The sequence below is a fragment of the Myiozetetes cayanensis genome, unplaced genomic scaffold (assembly GCF_022539395.1).
Source record: "Myiozetetes cayanensis isolate MyiCay16 unplaced genomic scaffold, myiCay2020 scf6-25, whole genome shotgun sequence".
NCBI classification, from domain to species: domain Eukaryota; kingdom Metazoa; phylum Chordata; class Aves; order Passeriformes; family Tyrannidae; genus Myiozetetes; species Myiozetetes cayanensis.
Window position 1 is genome coordinate 55387315 of NW_026087853.1, and position 20295 is coordinate 55407609.

At 61.3% G+C, this 20295-nt stretch overlaps 1 protein-coding gene across 8 annotated transcripts in view; it reads left to right on the forward strand.

Moving 5' to 3' along the window:
* Positions 1–3751: 3751 nt before the first annotated feature.
* Positions 3752–20295, forward strand: part of CTNND1 (catenin delta 1) — a 28102-nt gene continuing 11558 nt past the window's right edge. For 4 of the 8 annotated variants that reach the window (XM_050335603.1, XM_050335606.1, XM_050335607.1 and 1 more), the window contains exons 1-5: positions 3752–3978; positions 17437–17557; positions 18348–18661; positions 19674–19745; positions 20021–20179. In XM_050335603.1, the coding sequence (XP_050191560.1) occupies positions 18467–18661; positions 19674–19745; positions 20021–20179 (426 nt within the window). In that variant the 5' untranslated portion in view covers positions 3752–3978; positions 17437–17557; positions 18348–18466. Of the gene's footprint in view, positions 3979–17171; positions 17558–18347; positions 18662–19673; positions 19746–20020; positions 20180–20295 lie in introns of those variants that run through there. The other 4 variants (XM_050335608.1, XM_050335609.1, XM_050335604.1 and 1 more) reach the window with 3 other exon arrangements.

Genomic DNA, 20295 nt, shown 5'->3' on the forward strand with positions numbered 1-20295 from the left:
GCCCGCGGGGAGCATTTGCTGGGAGCCGCCCGTCGAGGCTGCCCCAGGAGCATTCCGCCGCCTCATAAAGCGCCCACTGTGCTGCCTTGCGTCAGTGTGGCTCCGCATGCACAGCGGTTACAGCAACCCCGGCCCCACCGCTCGGAGACACCCGCCGTTCCGACGGAACAGCCCGGGGTTGCCGTAGATTTTAAATCCGTGCAAAGCTCTCCGACGTGGTCTTGCAGGGGGGGTGTTTCGTCCTGTCGCACGAGTGGCGGTGGGTTTCCTCCCCCGTTGTTGCAAAACGGGCACAAACTAAGGAAGAGCGTGGCTGGTGCCAGGCCCAGGCCAGTGGCTGCTGAGGTCAGTGGCAGCCTCTGTCCCTGCCCCTGGGAGGCTTGGAGCCCGGCCCAAAATACCGAGGGATGCAGCAAAACAAGTAATTTTGCATCAAAGTGCTATCATGTGCTCACAGAAATAGAAGGAAAATAGAGATGTTTCCTCCCCCTGCTCCTTGCAATCCTTTGGAATTACAGTGATTGAATCTGTCACTTGGAAAGCCTGACTTCACCAGGCACTTGGGAGCACTTGGATCCAGATGCCGTGGAGGGCCCTACCTGCAAGCTTGAGCCCCTTGACGGTCAGGAATGTCCAGCGGGGTTTATCTCCTGGTGGGATTCACTGCAGAAGGGAAGGCAAGGCCTAAGACTACACTGGCTGTCCAGGCTCTCTCTGGTTGGTAAGAAAGGACAAGTCCTCTCTTCTCAGTGTCTCACTCAAATCAGCAGATTCTGAGCCAGTTTCTGTAAGAGAAAGGAAATTCTTGTCTCAGGTCTCACAGCAGGGATCATGTTCAGCAATATTGCCTTTGCCTGTGTCACTACTCTGCAGGTTAGGAGCTGCCTCTGAGTCCCTGCTTCCCGGAGGGACCTCGCACAAGGGAAGGATGAAGGCAGGGTCTGAGGCTGGGAAAGGAACTGGAGGGGGGGAAAGGAAGGAGAGACTGTAAGTGGTGATGGATCCTTGTGGGACTGGGAGGGAAGGAGGTTTCTGTGCACTCTTCACTGAGCAAAAGATGTAACAGGAATTTGGACAGCCTGAGAGCACGATGGGATGCTGCCAAATGCTGAGAGTGGGATGATCCGTGGGCATGGGAGGGCCCAGGCACAGCCAGAGGATGGTGGAGGGACCACACCAAGCATATGGATCTGCCAGACACTGCGCTGGGAAGGTGTCATGGTGGGCTCTGGGGCTTGCTTTATTCTGTGGTGTCTTCCATCTGGGGCTGGAAAGCTCCGTCTGGCCCTGCTTGCCTCTTCCCCTCGTCTGAGGGATGAGTTGTTCCACCACCCCTGGTGCCACACTTCCCCTCCTACAGGGAGGGACAGCAACCTGTGGGGATTCCCATAGGAAAGGGGCTGCGGAAGGGCCTTGTTATCCTGACCTGGAACAATGCAGGCCATCCCTCGGCCCCGGTAACGGCGGCATCCCCTTCCTCCTGCCCCCGGCCGCCCAGGAGCGCGGGGCTGCCTTGTAAACAAGTTGTCTTGCTCTGTTCCGGTGGCAGCTGCGCTTCTGGGCGTCTCATCTGGGAAAGGCATCAGCCGGAGGATGAAAGGGGGTGTGCAAGATGTTATTACACGCAATTACTGGAAAACAGGGCAAATTTTCCCATGCTAGTTACACATCTCCTCTTCCCAGGACGCAGAGGGACAGACTCCTCTGCCACCAGAGTTGTATTCAAACAAGAATGTGATCTGTTGCAGGGTAAGCTGGAGCTGGAGGATCAGGGTCCAGCCTACCTTCCAAAATAAGCACGCACTGATGGGTGTTCCAGCTGCTGGGGCAGGGCTGGGGCTGACAGTGCCGTGCAGTGATAGACCCTGTCCAGCTCCATCCTGCAGCCCCGGGGACAAGAGGCAGTGGCCCAGTGTCAGAGGCATGTTTGCAAGAGCACATTTAGTCTTTGAAGAAACTAAAGACTTTAAAGGCTGCTAAATTTTGGGGCTGATCAAAACAGCAACTCTGTCTTCGCCTGGAGTAGCCAGAGGCCTGTGCCCTGCCTGCCTCCCCCTTGCACTTACACTGGTGCCCTGCTCTGGGCCACCCACCTTCCTTGGGACATGTCAGGTGGGCAAGGACTCTCCTTCCCAGAAGGAATTGTGAGAGCACCTCTTCTCCCTCCTTGTCCCCAAGACTCAGGGGATGAACCCACCGTCCTCCTTATGTGGGCAAAGAGGAGGGGAGGGCCGTAGAGGGTTACTTGTGATCTGGGAGCAGTTCTCACTCGAAGCACGGGGCCGAGAGGGAACCCAATGTGCTCATTGTGGGTGACAAGGAGGATGAAGGGGCACAGGGAGGTCTCAGTCCCCTGCAGTGAGATGGAGAGACCCTCTCCTCCCTGGGAGGGGTAGACGCCAGCTCTCCCTGCCCTCTGCAGCCAGGGGGTCAGATGGTTTATTTTTCAAATCAGACACCAGGGAGGGTTGTCCCATGCCCTGATTATCTCCCTAGATGTGCCTTTTGCATGCCTTGAATCCCCATTTCTCCTCCTTACACCCTTCTGTGCTGTCTTTAGCAACCCCCACCCATCTGGGGATCACCTCCCTTTCACATCCATCCACAGGCTGTTATCGCATCCTCCCCACCTTCCAGTGCATATTTACCCCAAGGATCACCTGTCCCACCCAAAACCCTCTTCAGCTCTTTTCCTCTGTCGTTATCTCACTTTGGCAGTCAGAAGCAGGCAGGTTTCTCAGTCCCCAGTGCCTGGCCAGGGATGAGGCAGAAAACTGTCACCTTCAGGGAACCTGGACTTCTCCCAAGTGAGCAGCTTGGAACTTGGGATGGGGCTGGTCTGGCGTCACTTCCTTGCCCCCCAGTGAAGGGGAACCCCCCCCTACTTGCAGCAGCCTCCTGCTCAGCTCCCATCCCTTGTCCATGGAGTGGCAGTGGCAGGCCAGACAGGGTGGCTTTCTTGCTCATTCCAGAGTTACATTTCTCCAGCTGGATTACTTGCAATCATTAAACCTCATGTTTACATCTCCCACCCTGGGTCTCTGTACCTCCAGATCCCCTTCTGCTCCTTTTCAGGACTGGCAGTTTGGAGCTGTAGGAGTCGGGCAGAGAAGGATATTGCCTCGGCTGGGCTGTGCTGCCATTTCTCTCCCCGTGTGCCAAGGGCCCCCACACTTCACCCACTGCATGGAGCCCCTGGCCGGATTGATCTGTGCTTCCACAGGGCTCGTGTCACCCGCGGGACACGGTGGGGGTGCGGGGACAGAATCCACCTGGGATGAGCTCCTGGCCTCGTGGTGATCCCAAGGGTGAGCTGTGGCAGGGGTCCTGCCAGCACCTGCTCCCTGGAGCCAGAGGGACCAGGGTCACCCTCCAGGGAAGTTCTGCAGCCCAAATGCCCATGAAATCTTGCTTATGGAAAAGTTCCACCCTGGACGGGGTCGCACGTCTCCCGCCGCGCGACAGGCCAGAGGAGGCTCTACTTCGGGGGTCTGTCAGGCTGCTCCCAGAGAGCCCCTCGCCCCACCAGACCCGCACCCTGGGCAGCATCCTCTCCTGGGGCGGGATCCCCCTCGAGGTGGAGCCCACCTGCGGATGGACCCCGCTTTGCGGGGCACTCACCGCCGGACACACCCCGCCGGGACGAAGCCACTCCGGCCCCGCCCGCCCGTGTCGCGGGGCGCTGACGCCGGGGGCGGCCCCGCGCCCGCCCCGCCCGCCGGACCAACTTCCATTTTAGGTACGGGAGAGGCGCGGGCGTACGGTGGGACTTGACCGACGTCGCGCTCCGCTCGCACCCATCGCCCGGCGGCCCCCGACCTGCGCCGCCGCCGCCGCCTCATCGGGGCGATCCCCACTCGCCTCTCGCCTCGGCGCCGCGGCGGGACCCGCGGAGCGGAGCGGGCCGGGCGGCCGCGCCGCCGCCGCCGCGGGGCGGCACCGCCCCCCCTCGCCCGCCCGCCGAGGAACCCGGTCACGGTGAGTCCCCTCGCGGCATTCCCGCCGCCGCCGGCCCGGGGCGGGCGGGAGGGAGCAGGACCGGGGTGGGCCGGCGCCTGCCGGGCGCCGCACGCCCCCGCGGCGGGGCGAGGGGAGCGGGAGAGCCGGTCCTCACCCGGCGGGAACGGAACCGGGGCTCGGCCGCGCTGTGCGGTCGGTGTCGGGCCGCGGCAGCCCCGTGCCGGCTGGGAGCCGGTGCCAGGCGCGGCCGCGCCCCGCGGGATCGGTGGGGCGACGGGGCCGGGCCCCGGCGGGGGCGCTGGCGGCGCCCGGGAGCCCGCGGGGAGCGACACAAAGGCGGCTGGGCCGGGCCGTCGCCCCGCTCCCCGCCCGGGGCCGCCGCCACCGCTCGCCCTGCCCGGAACAAAGGCGGCCCGTGTGCCAGCTTCCCGCGGCCGGCACCGCCGGGCCCCCTCCCCTCGGGCGGCGGCCGCGGCCCGGCCCCTCCGCGGGGGCTCGCCCGGGGCTCCAGGGCAGCCCCATGCCGGCCGCCCCGTTGGCCCCTGCCCGTCGGAGCACGGCCCGATCACCCGGTGTCTTGCTTGCTGCGCCTTTGTTCTGGCGGGGAAGGGGCCGGTGTGCCCGGGGGGGGCAAGTGTGTGCGGGTGGGGCGGCGGCTCCTCCTCATGGAATCGCTCTGAGCTCAAAAACAGCCCGACGGACCCGTCCGCCGCGGCTCGCAAGCGACACCGAAACGCTTCCAGGGGAGGCGGGACGGTGCCTTGGCCGGCCCCGGGGGTCTGCTCAGCCGGCTCGTTCCGAGTCCCCCCTTGGCCAACCTGTCATTTAGGAACAGCCCGGCTGCCTCTCCCCCTGCCCAGCGCCCGTCGTGCCAGGAGTCGGTGACCTCCTCCAGCGTTACTTTGCCCCACACCGTGGGCACTCCTGAGCCTCCTTGGAGCGTTGCAGCGAGGAGACTTAGCTTGGGGTGAGAAAGTTTGGGTGGCTCTCAGTCATGAGGACTACTGGCAACTGCGAGGCACCCGCGGGCTGGCGGAAGGGAAGTGGGGCACCTCCGTTATGCCCCTGGGCTCTGGGTAAGGGAGCCTGGACAACAAAGCTTCCTCTGATTGTTGGAGAGAGGAGTGGACCTCCTGGAGTGCCTCCCTCGCCAAGGGCTCAGTGTCCATGCCTTTCCAGGGAACTGGTGACAGTAGAGCTTGCAGGGTGTTGTCTGGGAGGCCTGGGCTGTCCTGTCCCCGGTGGGGAGCCCGTGTTAGGGCTGGAGGCTCCTGGGGGCACCCAGCCTTGCCCAGGTCCCAGTGAGCCAGAGGGGAGAGTCTGGGCGCACGGAGCCTTGAGGTGGCACGGAACTACAGCTGCCCGTGGTTTCACTGATGCACCCCCCTGTGCTGTGCGGATGCTTTTGGCCTTGGCTGCCCAGGTCTTGGCGTGGAGTTGAGAACAGGCTTGTCCTTGGCTTTGCAGGAAGTGTGGAAAGCTCAGCACCTCCAGGCCTTGCTCACAGAGTGCATTTGGAGCTTCCTTGTCCGTGCCTGCTCTCCGGGATGCGTCGAGGTGGGGTCAATGGCTGGCTGGAGGCTCCCAGGCTCCTGCCGGGTGTGTGGGCCAGTGTCCGACAGGTCTGCGGGAAGCCACGTGATGGGAAGAGCCCGGGCAGGGGAATTGTTAGTCTTCCTTTCCCAGGGTTACCTTGTTGCTCCATCCTGCTCTCAGGGCTTTCTTGAGGCAGGTTCCTTACCTGTTAGGTGCTTGCCCATGCTCTGCAAAGAGCAGAAAGGCAGTTCTTAAGAAGCTGTTTTCTGTTCGTTTGACCAAGCTTGGCCAGACTGTGTGTGCAAACTCTGAGTGTCCTTTGCCGTGTGCAGCAATGCTGGAATCCTGCATGGAGCCTTCCTGGAAGGGGTGGGAGGATGAAAGTGCTCGTTTAGTGGAGCGTGCTGGGCTTGCCTGGGCTGCCGCAGAGGGGCCTCCTCCCTTCCGACGTGGAGGTCAGAGCCTGATCTTTGTGGCTGAGGAGCCCTTGAGGTCATCCCTTCCCTAAAGATGGGCTGGGAGTCAGATGAATGGTCCAGCCCAGACCACGGAGCCCGGCGCTGTCCCCAGATTGCCTCTCATCTCTTCCCTCTTCCAGCCTCTGGCATGGAGATAAGGCCTTGGCCCATTGTATCTGTGCTGGAGGTGGCTTTAGGACACCCAGAAAATAATAGCGTGGCTTGGATCGTGCCTGGAGGGCTGTTGGCTTCTCGAAATAGCTCACCAGTGTCTGTGGCCTTAGGGGAGAGTGCTGGGTAAAGCTCTTGGTTTCTCTTCCCAACAACCCCTCATAACTGTCTCTCATTTACTGCTGGCAAGGACAGAGCCCTTTCCCAAGACTGTGGTGATGTCGTCTCCAGGGAAGTACAGAGCCCTCTTGGCTCTGAAATCCCCGGTGTCTGCAGTGTGGTGGCTGTCCCACCATCCCTGCCTCACTGACAGGGGGGAAGCGGAACCTGGAGCTGCTTTGGGTCCATAAAAGACAACAGGTGTTGCCTGGATGTGATGACAACCCCCAAACCTGGGTGATTCAGGCACTCCTCGTGTGTGACACAGGGCTTGGCCGGCGGAGGAGGTTGTCCTCTGGCACGGAGTGCAGGAATGTGCCTCAGCGTGAGGCTGTCGGAAAGGGGTTGGATTTACGGGCTCTCGACCAAAGTCTTCGAGTTCTCTGAGGTGGCCACAATCTTCTCTTTTGCTTTTTATCATCTGAGGAGGCTGTCTGGGGGAGGAAATGGTTCCTTAGAGCCAGTTCTGGTGTTGGAAACCCCCAGCAGCAGGCTGATGAGTCTGTTGGCTCCTGCCTGTCTTGTGCTTGTTGCTAATCTGCCTTCCTTCCCACCAGGAAGGTTTGGCACAGGCCTCTCCCTCTGCCCTGTCCAGTGAGTGCTGCGTGTGGGGCGTTACCTGTGGATTAGTGTGCTCTGTCGTGTTCCTGTGTGACCTCAGCCCCTCGGGGGGCTTTGGGGTGGCAGCGGGTACCGTGTGATCCTCCTGTCCCCCTTTCCCTGTGGAGGAAGGGACTTTTCCCTGTGAGGAATATTCCTTCCTCATAGTGGCCCGTACAAGGAGGGGCGAGATGAGGTGGCTGCTGGGTGTGTGGGCAAACCAGTGACTAAGGAACACAAGCTGCCAGGCGTGGTGCCAGGACGGGCCAACCCTTAACCAGAGTGCCTGGCACTTCTGCTTTCATCTGCTCTTCCCTGCCCAGAGCAGCTGCTGGTCGGAGGTTGGCAGAGGGACGCCTGGCACATATGGACCTTGGACTGAGGTGGGGAGGACTGGTATCTGCTGCCCTGCAGGGAGCCTCCACACAGGCTCCCACGGAGTGCTGGGTGCCCAGGAGCTTGTCCCCATGTCCCTAACCTTATGCTGCAGGTCCATGGTGACTTTGCACTGCAGAGCTCTGACCCACTGCGAGAATGCTTGTGCCAGTGTGGGCCTGGGGACATGAGCCAGGCTGAGCCCTTCACCTCATGTTTGATTTGAGTGTTTCTGTGCCCAGGTGTTTGTGCTGATGGCACGGGGGGGTTCTGTTGTGACACTGCGGCCTGACCTTTGGCGGGGTGGCTGTGAGGTGGGCAGTCCATGGGTATGCAGGTATCCTGGGAGAGGAGCAGTCTTGGTGGGGTGCTTGTCCAGGCCAGGTGGGATTGACTTTCCAGCAGGGAAGGGTCTGGGCAAGTTGGGATAGGTGCCAAGCCCTGGGAACAGCTCTCTTATAGCCTGGCCAGGGTGATGGTGTCCTGGAAACATCTGCAGCTCCAGGGCTGGTATGAGGTGGCCCTGAGTGTGCTGTAGTTGGTGGCAGCTCCATGCTGGGCTCATGTGTGTGAGGGCAGGAGCTGTTCCTGTGCCGCCATCCCGGCCCCAGCTGCTCCCACTCCTCTGGGCATTGGCCCCGGTCACAGCAAACGTTGCTCAAAGTTCACCGGCCCTCCTGGTCACACCTGAGCTGTACCTGCCTCTGCTGTGTCCCCGAGGGCTGGGCTGTGGGCACCGGGCAGGGTAGGAAAGCAGCTGGAGCAGGGGGGAGTGGGCAGCAGGAGGGCAGCTCTCCCTTCTCCCTTGTCTCACGCAGCTCTTGCCACTGCAGAAGCACCTCCTGGGTAGGAGAGTGGTTACCTGAGGGGGGTTGGATGACCCCAGTGTGGATGAGTAGGGGGAACTGGTTCCCACCCTGTCCAGGAGGAGGAAGGCGTCTCGCTGTCCCCAGCCCTCCTGTTTTCCTCTCGCCTGTCTTGCGTCCTTTCCGAGAAGAGCCCCCAGCTCTCTCAGCTGCTTCCCGGTGCTCCTGGATCCGGTCCTGGTCGGGTGGGAAAGGGGAGGTGGTGGCGCTGGGCCCCATGTGGGTAGCTGCCGTGGGTGGGAGGGAGTGTGTGGAACTGCAAAGACGAGTTTTTCCGACCTGGAAGGGTGGGTCACTGGGGATGTTTGCATGCTGCTGGCAGGCCCCTTGCCCAGTGGAGTAACGCATTCCTGCGAGCGTGTTGCTGCACGCAGGGCCGCTGCTTGCCATGCTTGGCTCAGCTGCCGGCAGGCCAGCTCGCTCCCGCTCCCAGGGGAGGGATGTCCCCCTCCTGCTAACTGGGGTCTGAGTAGGAGGAACTGGATAGCCCGGGGGTGTTTCTGGGAGAAATCCTCTCTGATGTGGGGAGCTCGCCTGCTCCAGGCTGGCTTTGTACCCTCCTTCCTCTCTTTTTTTCCTCTGCTTTTACCTGCAGGAGGGAGATTCCCTCCAGAGCACACGGGTATGGCAAAGGGAGACACCTGCTCTCCCCTGATCTCTGCTCAGGATCTGTCTCCAGCAGCTGCCTTGAGTGGAAAACCACTCCCTTCCCTTCTCTGCTCTTCCTTCGGCAGCAGGAGGAGCTGCCCTGGGCAGGGCAGGTGGATATGCCTGGGGAATCCAAGCTCTGGCATCAGCAAGAGCTGTGAGGGAGCTTGTGGCGTCCCAGGGGTGCCCTGTCCTGCCTCTGGGAGCCTTGGCAACCCCACAGGGTGTCAGGGGGTGCAGTGGAGTTGTGCAGACAAGGCAAGGTGTGTGAGAGGGGCTGGAGAGCTGTCTGAGGGGGCAGATGTTGTGCTGGGGTTGTGGTGTTGGTGCTGCCGCGGCTTTACAGGTAACCAGCCCATCTCTGGGGCACAGCAGATCCTCAGGGGGTTGGAAAACAATGCCTTCCACCCTCTGCTAGTAGGATGCTCCCAGCCCTGGCCAGGAATGTGATACCACTATGGATGAGGGTTGAGGAACCCTCGAGTGTGTTCCCCAGAGGCAGGACACTTGCAGCAAGCTGACCAGGCATCTGGTCTCCTGGTGGGCCATGCGGACCTCCTGGCTGGCACAGCTGGCTGAGGCTGGTGTTGGTGCCCGTGCCAAGCATTCCCAGCTTGGTTCCAGCTCGCCTGCATGCGGTCCAGGGGCGGTGGGGAGTGGCTCTTGGCAGGACGTTGTGTTTAGAAGCTTACAGGAAAGGGAAGCCACGATGTCATCTTCCATCTGACCAGGAAGCGCAGGTTTCCTTCCCTTCGGCTCGCACAGGAGTCTGGGAAGCTGCTTCTCAGGGAGAGGGTTGGAGGAGCAAACAATTGGGAAGGGGGCTGGGGTAGGATGGAGTCCTGCTGTCCCTCTGAGCGTTGCTTGGCCAGTGTCTTGTGGGCGCTGGCTCCTGCATGGCCCTGGGCACTAAATGGCCTTGGAGAGCTCTGGGGGACTTGCTGTCACCCTGCCTCAGCCCCCTTCCCCACCTCCAGCCCTGATTCAGTCCCTGGCTCTTGTCTGGTGATTCTCCAGTGGCTTTCCTTCACCCATTCATTACTACTCTTGGCAGGGCCTTCGGAGCCATCTCCACACTTGCAATTAAGAGCACCGGGCACCTGATGAGGTCATGCTGAAAAGAACCGGGGTGTTCAGCCCAGCCCCGCATGGTTTGTGCTGTGACTCAGCCCGTGGCCATCCTACCTGCTTGGGGAGTCTGGGCTGGCTAGGCTGAGGGGGGGCCAGGGGGTCCCACTCCTCCTGGGCCACTCCCTTGGGCTGGCTTGGCTTAATCTCGGCAATTCCCGCCTGGCCACTCCCTCCCCAAATGCTCCTTCATCTGTTTGCTCAGAGTGGGGAGGGGAGAGGAGTGTGTCTGGTCTGGCAGAGGGAAGGGTACCCTCTATGCCTCAGGGTCCCATTTGGGTAGGGAGACCCCACATGGCGATTCCAGGATGGGTGGGAGGGCCCATTTTCCAGCCCTTCTCCCCATTCCTTGGTGGGTCCTTGGTGACTTACTCCTGCAGGGAAGGTGGATGGTGCCAAGCCCAGTGATGCAGGTCGTGTGCTGCTGGCATTGAGATTCCCCCTGTGCCTTAAGGCCCTGCTCCTTTGTCCACTGGTTGGAACAGGGTTGGAGCAGGGTACCCAGAGCTGGGGCTGGGCCCTGGGGCTGCAGGTGTCGGGACATGAAATGATCTCAAGTGGCTTCCTTGGGAAGAGGGCTCTGCCGTGGAAGGGGGCCCAAATCCATGTGTCTGGGTGTTGGGCTGGCACAGCTGGCAGTGGGTGCTTGTGCCCATGGCCTGGTGGAGGGAGGCTTCCTCTAATCCTGCCAGGAATGCTGGCCACCGGCCTGCGGCCGCTCTGCTTGAGGACAGCCCGAAGCATGTGTGAGCCCTGGAGGAGCTCATTCCTGGGATGGGGAGCCGGAGCAGTTTCTCTCATCTGCCATGCCCTTGGCTCAGGGAGGCAGCTCCTGCAGCGCTGCAGCCTCGGGTCTCACTGAGAGGGACTTTGCTCCCTGAACTCTGCCAGCACAGCCCTTATCTCTGTAGCACTGGGCTGTGTTTGTTTTCCCTGCAGGAGAGAGGCAGCTGAATGGGAAAGCTGAGCCTGGCAGAGGGTGGGGGAATGGGTGGAGGGCAGGGACATTGGTGTGGCTGGAGCCGGGAGGGGGGGGGGCACATTGACCTTCAGCCCAACACCGGGGTCCTGGCCGTGGGGACAACTCATGTCCCCCATCAAGGTGGCTGCTGTTCTTTGGGTGTAGCAGGGAGCCAGGGGCTGCCCTGTGATCCCACTGGTTCACCTGCTGCCCCTCGGGCTGGGGCAGCAGAGCCGGGGGGCTGCAGCCTCCCCCCGCCGTGGCCCAGGAGCCGCTGGGGTGAAGCAGGAGCCCACTGGCTGCCGGAGCGTGGCCTGCCCCGGGAATGCTCTGGCCCCATTCCCAGAATCCAGCGCTGGGTGTTTGTTTGCTGCTGTACCCCCGAGGTCTGGTGCTACTGTGACAGGAAGCGGGGACGCCGGGGGAGGGAGGCCGGCCGCCGGCTGGGGATGTGCCTGTGAAATCCCTTTGTCCCTGCCGAGCGCTCAGCTGCGAATTCCCACAGCGAGGAGAGAGCCGCCTTTGTGCTGCTGCAGGGCTCCCGACATGTGAATCTCCTGGGCTCCGGGATGTGAGCCATGGGGTTGGTGCACAGGGGTGGCGGGGACCCTGCCTGCTGCCGTCCCCAGGGTGGGGGACCCAGGGGAGCGGGGCTGCTGGCATATCCACAGGCAGTGGGGTGCAGCGGGATGTTGCTAGCAGGAAGGCTCCAGCCCGTGGCTGTGGGTGGACAGAGTCTCTGCCCGGAGCCCGGTGGTTTGGCTGCCCTCCTGCAGTCCTCTCCTCCCCAGAAGTGCCGAGGGAAGCTCATCCCCCTTCCCCTTGCCGTGGTGCCGGCTGCTCTGTCCAGCCAGTGCAGAGGGTCAGCAGCTTCCCGGCTTGCCTGGAAGTCTTGCCCCTGGCTCACAAAGAGGGAAAGAGCTCCTTGGAGACAGGCGAGTGGCCCCTGGCGTGCCTGGGAGGACAGCTGCCCTGCCGCAGGATTGCTGGAATACCAGCAGAACAATCCCGGCTCTCGGTGCTGACCCTGCGCTGCTCTGTTCTCGGCTGCCTCGCTCTTCGTCCTGCTGGGATGGCCAACAGCAGTGGCCTGGTGACCTCAGCCCAGCCAGGGACGGATCCCTTCCCCGGGGGATTGCCCACTGTGTTTCACAACCACCGGCCGTGTCCGGGCCTGTCCCGTGGACCCGATCAGTATCGCCGCTCCCGGCCCCCTGCCCTTGCCAGGGGAGCGACCCGCGCTCCCGCTTCCTCCCCCAGCCCCACCCTGCCCTTATCGCTGCCTCCTCATCCTGCTCCCTGGCTCCCAGCCTGCTCCCTTATAAGGTGTGGATCGGCGTCCGGGCTTGCATCTCCAGGTGACTCCCCCCTCCAAAGGGAGACTTTCCCAACCCACCCCGGCTACGTGGCCTTCGTCCCTGGCGCTGGGGGTGGCAGGTGAGATAGGCCAGGTGACGATCCTGCTGCCAGTCCAACCAGTTGGGTGTGATGGGCGGAGGAGAGCAGCTCCCTGCCCGTTCCCTGCCCACGGTGGCTGCTCCTGGGTGTTCCCTTGCTGGGCTGGGTGCTGGGGGCACAGCTCCTCCTGAGGAAGGTGGGGCTGCTCCAGGCAGGCGGGTGCCCAAGGCGGTGTCCGACCCGCTGCCAGAGCAGCTCTCTCCTACCCAGGGAGGGCCCCTGGCCACCTGCCAGCCTGCCCAAAGTCCACTGCCTGTGTTCTGTGACCTGCCAGCAGGAAGGGCCCTCCCAGGGGCCAAGGAGGGCAGCTGGAGCCTGGGGCAGGAGGTGGGGGAACCTCTCCCCTGGAGTGGGGTCTGGTAGGCTGGGGAGTGGGTACATGATGCCTCACACAGCCTGGCAGTGAGGATGTGTCAGCCTGGGTAGGAGTCCCTTGTGGGTGGGGTGCTCTGCAGAGGGGGCTGTGGGCACCTTCCTGCCTCTGTGGGTAGGAGAGAAACAGCCAAAACTTTCCATCACCCATGCAGGAATGTGGGATCTACTGCCCACCATCAGCTGCCCTGATTCCCCTGTGCCCTGGGGACTGTGGGTGCTCTAAGCTGGACATAGAAGTGGGTGAGATGGGGTGAGCCTGGGTCTGCTGCCTTGGGCAGGCTGAGGTCCGAGGGCTGATGTCTGAGCCTGGACCCTGCGGTCAGGGTGGGGAAAGATGCCAAAGATGCCGGTTCATTTATTTTTTAGGTAATTGAGGCTGACCAGGAGCCTGTGGTGAATTAGCAGGGCTGTGAGGCTGTGCAAAGCAAGTGCACTGCAAGCACTCGGACAACTGCAGGCTTGAATTATTGATGGAGTCTCTATGTTTTCTAAGTGCATCGTGATTGGCAACTGGAACTGGGAGAATTTGTTGCTTCCTCTCTCTTGAGGATGGGGGTCTAGTGCTGAGAGCTTTTGGAGGGCAGGGAGCCAGCTGGCTCTTCTCAACCCCTCAGACTGAGAGGGGAAGGCCAATTACAGGAGCGGTGTTGCCATTTTTTGTGTTGGTATTGGGGACTGTGTTGGAGCAGGAGCAAGTTGCTCAGGCAGTGCATCCCTCCTTGGCAGCCTGGCAGCCCCCATGGGGGCTCAGCCAGCCCGGGTGAGGGGCTGGGTCCATCCTGGCTCTGGTGGAGCTTGTGCCTCACAGCGTGGGGGGCTGCCAGGGGTGTCCAGCCGTGGTGACAAACCTTGCCACATGCCAAACAGGTGCCTGGGGGACACAAACAAGCAGTACAGCAGAGGGGAGGGCTGATGCAGCTCTGTCCCCTCTCCCTGGAGGCAGTGAGGCCATGGGAGTGAGCACCTGGTATGTCCCTTAGCAGGGCTGACGTGGCAGAGGCGGTTCTGGCTTTGTAGGTGCTTGGGTTGAATTTGGTCCAGAGAATTCTGTGCTGAGGCAGTGACCTTAGCCACAGGGATTCCAGGAGCATTGGGTGACAGCTCTCTAGGGATATGGGGCAAGGAGCAGGGCTAGAGCAGGTCGTTGGAAGGACCCAATCAGAGGTCTGTGTGCTGGAGATCCATCACCCGCACGCTGCAGTGGTGCTGCCTGTCAGGCCTCCTACCTGAGTCTTATCTGTCGGATCTTGTCCATTTTCTCTGGCTTGTGGAGTACAGTTCCCCATCTGCTGGCTCAGTCCATGCCCTAGGGTTAATCTTTATGTGGCTGACTCCAGGGAAGCACTCCTAGTGGGGAACCTTCAAGGCCTGGACTCCATCCTCTGGCAGAGCAAGGTGCAGGTGAACTCTAGGTGGGAATGTCTGTGGTTTGGCCCTGGAAACTTATTTTTCCAGGCAAAAGATTTGTTTTGTGGGGAGGCAGTTCCCCTGGAGAAGCTGGGCCAAGGGGTTTTAGAAGAATATCCCATGCCAAAACTGCCCCCAGTGGAAGAGCTCTGGAGGGCTCAGGGTTTAGGGTGCCTGTCCCGGTATTATCAAGCTTTTAATCCAGCCAGGGAGATCAGGGTGGGTCCCTGTGAGGAGGGAAGCTCAGTGCACGCAGGTGGGCTGGCAGCTGTCTCCTGGCCAACAAGCAGGCTCTGCTTCCAAGGCTCCACAGGGGTGACATCTCTCCAGTAGACCCACGCTGGCTTTGGGACCTCTGGGCACAGCACAGTGTGGAGTTGATACCAGGAAGTTGGGTGATAAGGCCAGGGGGGTTTGGATGTGAAGCTTTGTGGGTCGCTGCATTGGTCCCTGGGGTTCCCTTGTTGTTGGGGGGAGGACAGAGGGGAGTTCTGTCCCCGGGGCAGGAGCTGCTCAGGGTGTGCTTTGTCTTTAGGCTTTTTGTTTTGCCCTAAACTGAGCCAGCCGAAATATTTTTGGCTTGCTGGGGTTTTTAAGTAAGGGGTGTGTCAGCGAGTGCCTCTCTCATGATGAAAAGGCTTTCATGAGCCGTCCTCAGAGCCGGTCAGGGTCTGGCTCTGGAAGAATGCTCTGTAGTTGGATCTTCAGAGGCTGGTGGGGGAGGAGGGGGGAATGGGCGCAAAGCGATCCCTGGAATTTCACCCTTGCGGGTTCCGGTGTACTTGGCTTTGGACTGTCACGAGCAGCTCGCTGGCTGTGTGGCTGAGGCTCTCCCCTTCCTGCCCTCCCTGTCCTGCTGCAAAGATGGCCAGTGAGTGCCCCAGACTACCGTTGGGCCGTGGCGAGGGGCTGTGCTGTGCCCGGAGAGCCCCTGTCCCTGCATGCTGGCCTGTGAGCCATGAGGAGGGACGTGGGGCAGCTCCCCCACGGCTGAGTGGGTGTAGGGCTGAGTTTGGGGTTTGTGTGCCAGCCGGGACGGCGCTGGCTGTGTCTGCGGGGACGGCGCTCGCTGACCTCTCTGGGCCTGGCACTGCCTCTCTGTAATTATGTCTTTAATCCCAGATCGATGAAGACAGTGGCTGGAATGAGGGAGGTGGTGTGCCCTGGTGGCAGAGGAGAACTGGGAGAGACCCTGTTCTGCTGGCACCTCTTACCCATCGTGGAACTGTGCCCAGTGCTCAGGGCAGGAGTGACAACGTGTAGGCAGGGCAGCCCCAAACACTCAAGGATTGTTGCCCTTCTGCTTAACACAACCTGATCCTGCTGAGAGACCCTAAGGTGGCCCCTCCTGAGGATCTGCTGGTCCATGTCGGGGCTGGGGGGGTGTTTGTGCAAGGGGACAGGAGAGCTGGGGGACGTGGGACCTGTCTCATTCCTTCCGCTGCTGTAGTGTTTACTCCCTGTGGAAGGGACGGGAAGGAAACAGCCTCACGGCTGCTCTGGCCCCTTATCTGGGGCCCTGACAGCCCTGCGAGTTTCATTGTTAGTGTCCACGTTTCCCAGCCCTGTTCCCAGGGAAGGTGCAGAGGTGGGGACCCGGGGCTGGGGAGGCCTTGCTGGCTGTGAGGGCCCTGCCTGGCAGCCACATGGGCCTGCTGGGGGTCCCATCTCTCCTCTCTGTGCTTCCCCACAGAGTCAGACCCCGCTGGTCCACGCTTGCTGCTCAGTACTGAGGCAACTCACAAACAAGTGCGAGCCTGTTCACGAGAGCAGGGGCACCCTGGATGTCAGGGTGCTACCTCTGTCCTCCTGCACCTTGAAAATCTGCCTCTTCTCCCTCGGGACAGTTGAGGGCAGGCTGGGAAGCACAGCGGCCTGGGCAAGGCTGTGCTGTGGAGAATCCCTTCTTCATAGGGGGTTGTTCCTCTCTTATAAAGGGCTTGCTGAAATACCACTCTGAAATGAATCCCAACAAACCAGTGGGGCTTCTGCCTGGGGTTTTGGATGCTGCAGTTGTGTAGGGTGCCTGGGTGGTAGGATCATCCCTTGTCCTGCTGGAGAAGACTGGGATGTGGCAAGGAGCTGCTCTCCTTCCTTGGGGAGAGGGCCCAGGGAGCTGCAGCAGCCTCGTGGCAGTCGGTCTCTGTGGCAGGGACATCAGAGGATCTGTGTCCCTGCTGGAAGTAGGGGGGGAGCCCACCAGAGACAGGGAGTGTTTGACTCGGGGGTGGGAGCTGGGATGTGTCAGCACTGTTGTGGGAGGCACCAAGCCTCTCCTCGGGAGGTTCTCACAAATCTGCAGGGCAGGTGAGCCGAAGGGTCAGAGCCGTCCCTGCATTTCCATACAAGGCTCGGGAGTGGATCTGTTGAGAAAGCCTCAGGGTGTACCTGTTGCAAGGTGGGAGGGGTGGAAAGCTGCCTGCATGAGCCAGGAGTCATGTCTGGGAGCCTCCGAAAGCTTGCTGAGGTTCCTGAGACAGGGCAGTGGGCTGCGTCCTTCTCAGGATGTGGGCAGGCCAGAGAGCATCCCTGCCCACAGCGGGCTGGCGTTTTTTTTATCAATAGATCTGTTACTGATGAAGGCAGATGACAGGGTGGTGGCTACCAGATGGTGGAAGGTGCTGCAGGCGCCCTCCAAAGCACTTGGAAAACATCTGCTCTGTGTCGTTGGGCGGTGTGCAAGGGAGGCTTTGGGGAGCAGAGCCACAGGAGGAGTGGAGAAGGCATTTCAGGAAGGGTTTGATCCGGATGCACTTTGAGACAGAGTGACAAGTGGTTCAAAAGACCAAAAAAAGGCCTGTTCTGAGCTGCTGTGCACCAGCACGTGCTGCAGGCAGGCTCTGGAGGGGTGAGGGGCTGCAAGGGGCTGGTGGGAGGGGGGGATGCTGCCAGTGGGAGATCTTGGCAGGGTGGCACCGGGGAGTGGGCAGAGCCGATGCTGGAGACCGTGGGAAAGCAGTCTCTGTGCAGGCTGCCTGGTTGGAGCAAGTCCCCACACGCCTGCCGTGACTGCAGCAGTTTTGGGAAAACCTCTCGGGCTTGCAGGGACTCGGCCCGGCTGTGCGGGGGAAGGGGGCGGAGGGCTGAGCCCCTCTCCGCCTCTGCCCTTCCTCCTGCTCTGGGAGCAGTGGGAGCAGTCAGAGGTGCCGGGGTCTCCATGGAGCCGTGGGAGCAGTGCAGCGTCTGCCACCCTGCCAGCTGTTCCAGACTCCGCTCCATCCCTCTGAGAGGAGGGGGTGGGAGACAGGCGCCCCTTTCCCGGTTCTGTGCCCACCCTTACCTTCTGTCTGGGGTTCCCACATGTGATTTTGACCTGCTCCCGCTGTCCCTGCAGAGCTCTCTTCCCTCCTGCTTCCTCACTGTGGTGGCTGGGCTGTTTCTCCCATGACTCTCTGCGTCTAGATCTGGCTGTCCCGTGCCTTTGCCAATCAAACCTGAACTTCCTCCTCTGACAGGTCTGTATGGAAGAATATTGCCTTTCTCTGCTGAAATGTTGATTATGGCTCACTTGCTGTTCTCCTTTGGGAGGGGGTGTTGGAAGGGTCCAGGCCATCCCTAGCTCTGTGGGCTCAGGCCCCCCCAGGGGGCTGCAGCCTGGAGGGTGGTGAGTTTTGGCAGCAGTCACAGGGGCTCATGGGGTCCCCTTTAGGGGGATCCCATCCCATTTCATCCCCTTTCCTGCGGGGGAAGGAGCTGTGGAGCCAGGGCTGTCTCCCCACACCAGGGAGGAGGGAACAGATAAGTGACACAGCCCTCTGCCTCCACTCTTCCCTGAAGGAAGCAAAGGGATGTGGGTCACTTCTCGTTCTCCAGCAGTGTCCCCTGCCCTGCCCCAGGGATATGCCCTCCCCTCCTGCACTGTACCTGCAGCTTTCCCTTGCCCCTGAGGTTTTCCTGCAGCCTGAGGAGGACCCCTGTGGGAAGAGAGAACCCCTCAGCCCACAGCAGCTCTTCCTAACCCAGCTCAGCCCCAGCTGTTTGGTGTGCTGGGGAGACCTTCTGTCCCCACAGTGCCACTTTTCCAAGCTTAAATGCCGGGGCAGTTTGTTTGCATCTGAGTCCTGCCCAGGCTGTGCTGCTCCAGGACCCTCTTGCCTGCTCTCTGGTGATGGCTGGGAGTGGGTGTTAATGCCATAAGATTTTTTTTTAATTATTTTTCTCTTGTTCTGAGAATCTGTCTTAACGAAATCAGTCTCTTCTGACCGCTCTTCTCTCTCCTCCTTTCCTCCCCCAAATCACGTGCAGTGAAGAGAGGGGCTCCTGCCCTTCTGGGTCACTTTTCCTCCCCTCACCTTGACTCCAAGCCGCCTCTGCTCGTGCCTCCCCGTGCCCCCCGCCCTGCCTGCCCTGGGCACCCGTCACCCATGGATGACTCGGAGGTGGAGTCGACCGCCAGCATCCTTGCCTCTGTCAAGGAGCAAGAGGCACAGTTCGAGAAGCTGACCCGGGCCCTGGAGGAGGAACGGCGCCATGTCTCGGCCCAGCTGGAGCGAGTTCGGGTCTCCCCACAGGACGCCGGCCCGGGCTTGGCCAACGGCACGCTCACCCGGCGGCACCAGGTAAAACACCCCCTCACCAGAGGTGGGTGCACAGGCTCCTGGAGCCCCCGGGCGTGTCAGTCCTGCCTCGCAGCGGGCAGCTTCCTGCCTTTGGCCCTCCCTGGGTACGGGAGGTGGAGGAAGGCTCAGCTGGTCTTGTGACACTGGTGTACCAGAGTGGATCTGGGGAGGTGCCAGCCTGGAGGGTTTTGATGCCAGGTGGGCTCTGGTCTGGTTCTGTGAAGGTCAGAGGTTGGCTGTGCTCGGTTCCTGGGCATCTCTGCTCCCCATCCCCCTTGGCTGCTTGGAGGGCGGCTGAAATGCGGAGGCTGGGGTTGGCTGTGGGGGAGCATGTGTGTCTCCCTCTGTGTGATGATGGGCCAAGCTAGGACTGGGAGAAATCATCTCTGCAGGGCTAGAAACATGACTTCATCTGCCTTGGCTTGAGGTGTCTCCTGTTCTGACTTTCTCAGGCTCAGTCTTGGAGAGGGGTGCTCAGAGGGCTGGTGTGTGGTGTTGTGCAGGAGGCAGGTGTCTTTCCGGCCGTGGAAGGTGGTGGTGCCAGGAGAGCCGTGTGGGGCAGGGCAGGGTGGGCAGAGGAAAGAGGAGTGCAAGTGTCAAACAGCAGCACCCTGTGATTGGCCGCCGAGTGCCTGTGTGGTTCCCTCTGGCCCCAGGGGGGCCCTCTGGGGTGTCACTGGTGGCTCCTGCATCAGAACGTGTGGAAGGTCTCCAGGGCCCTGCTGTGGAGCCAGGAAGTGTCATGGCCATTCCATCAGGGAGAATGGTCATCATGGGAGAGCTGAGATGTCTGGAGGGGGCTGAGTGGCGTGTCCTCCCGCTCTTCCCCGGGCTGGCATGGGGGTGCACATGGCACAGACCCCTGAGGAGCTTGTTCCCCTCCTGGGAGCTCACATGGGGTGCATGGTGGGTGTGTCTGTCAGATGCAGGAGATGGGCTGCTTGGAGCCCAGAAGGGAAGCAGGGTTGGATATGTGGGAGGTCAGTCTGGTAACAAGCCTGCTGTGTTTCAGAACGGACGTTTCTTGGGCGATGCTGACCTGGAAAGGCAGAAGTATTCAGATCTGAAGCTTAACGGGCCGCAGGTAAGGGGACCTCGGCCCTCTGGCTGTGGGCAGCCTGCTTGCTGGGGGAGGGTGCAGGACAGTGCTCCAGTGTCCCTGTTCCAACTGGAAGAGGGCGGTTTGTGCTTCTAATGTGGCCACCCTGGCTTGAAGGGGCTTCGGGTGAGGGGTTGCTGGTACCTCCTTCCAAGAGGATATTGGAGCTCCCTGTGAGGAGGGAGATCTCTCATCCAGCGAACTCCAGGGAGGTCCAGATTGGTGATGGGGCCTCCCTGCCTGTTGCTGTCTCCCCTCAGGACCACAGCCACCTCTTGTACAGCACAATCCCCAGGATGCAGGACCCGGGCCAGATCGTGGAGGAGACATACACCATGGAGGAAGACCCGGAAGGGGCCATGTCAGTTGTGTCTGTGGAGACATCAGATGATGGGACAACCCGGCGTACGGAGACCACGGTACAGGCCTGGGGAGAGCATGGCGGGGCAGGGTATGGTTGGGGACCCTGATGGCTAGGGGGCTGCTCAAGCCATGGTGTCTGCCAGCCTGCTGTGCCACGAGCTGAAACAGGGGG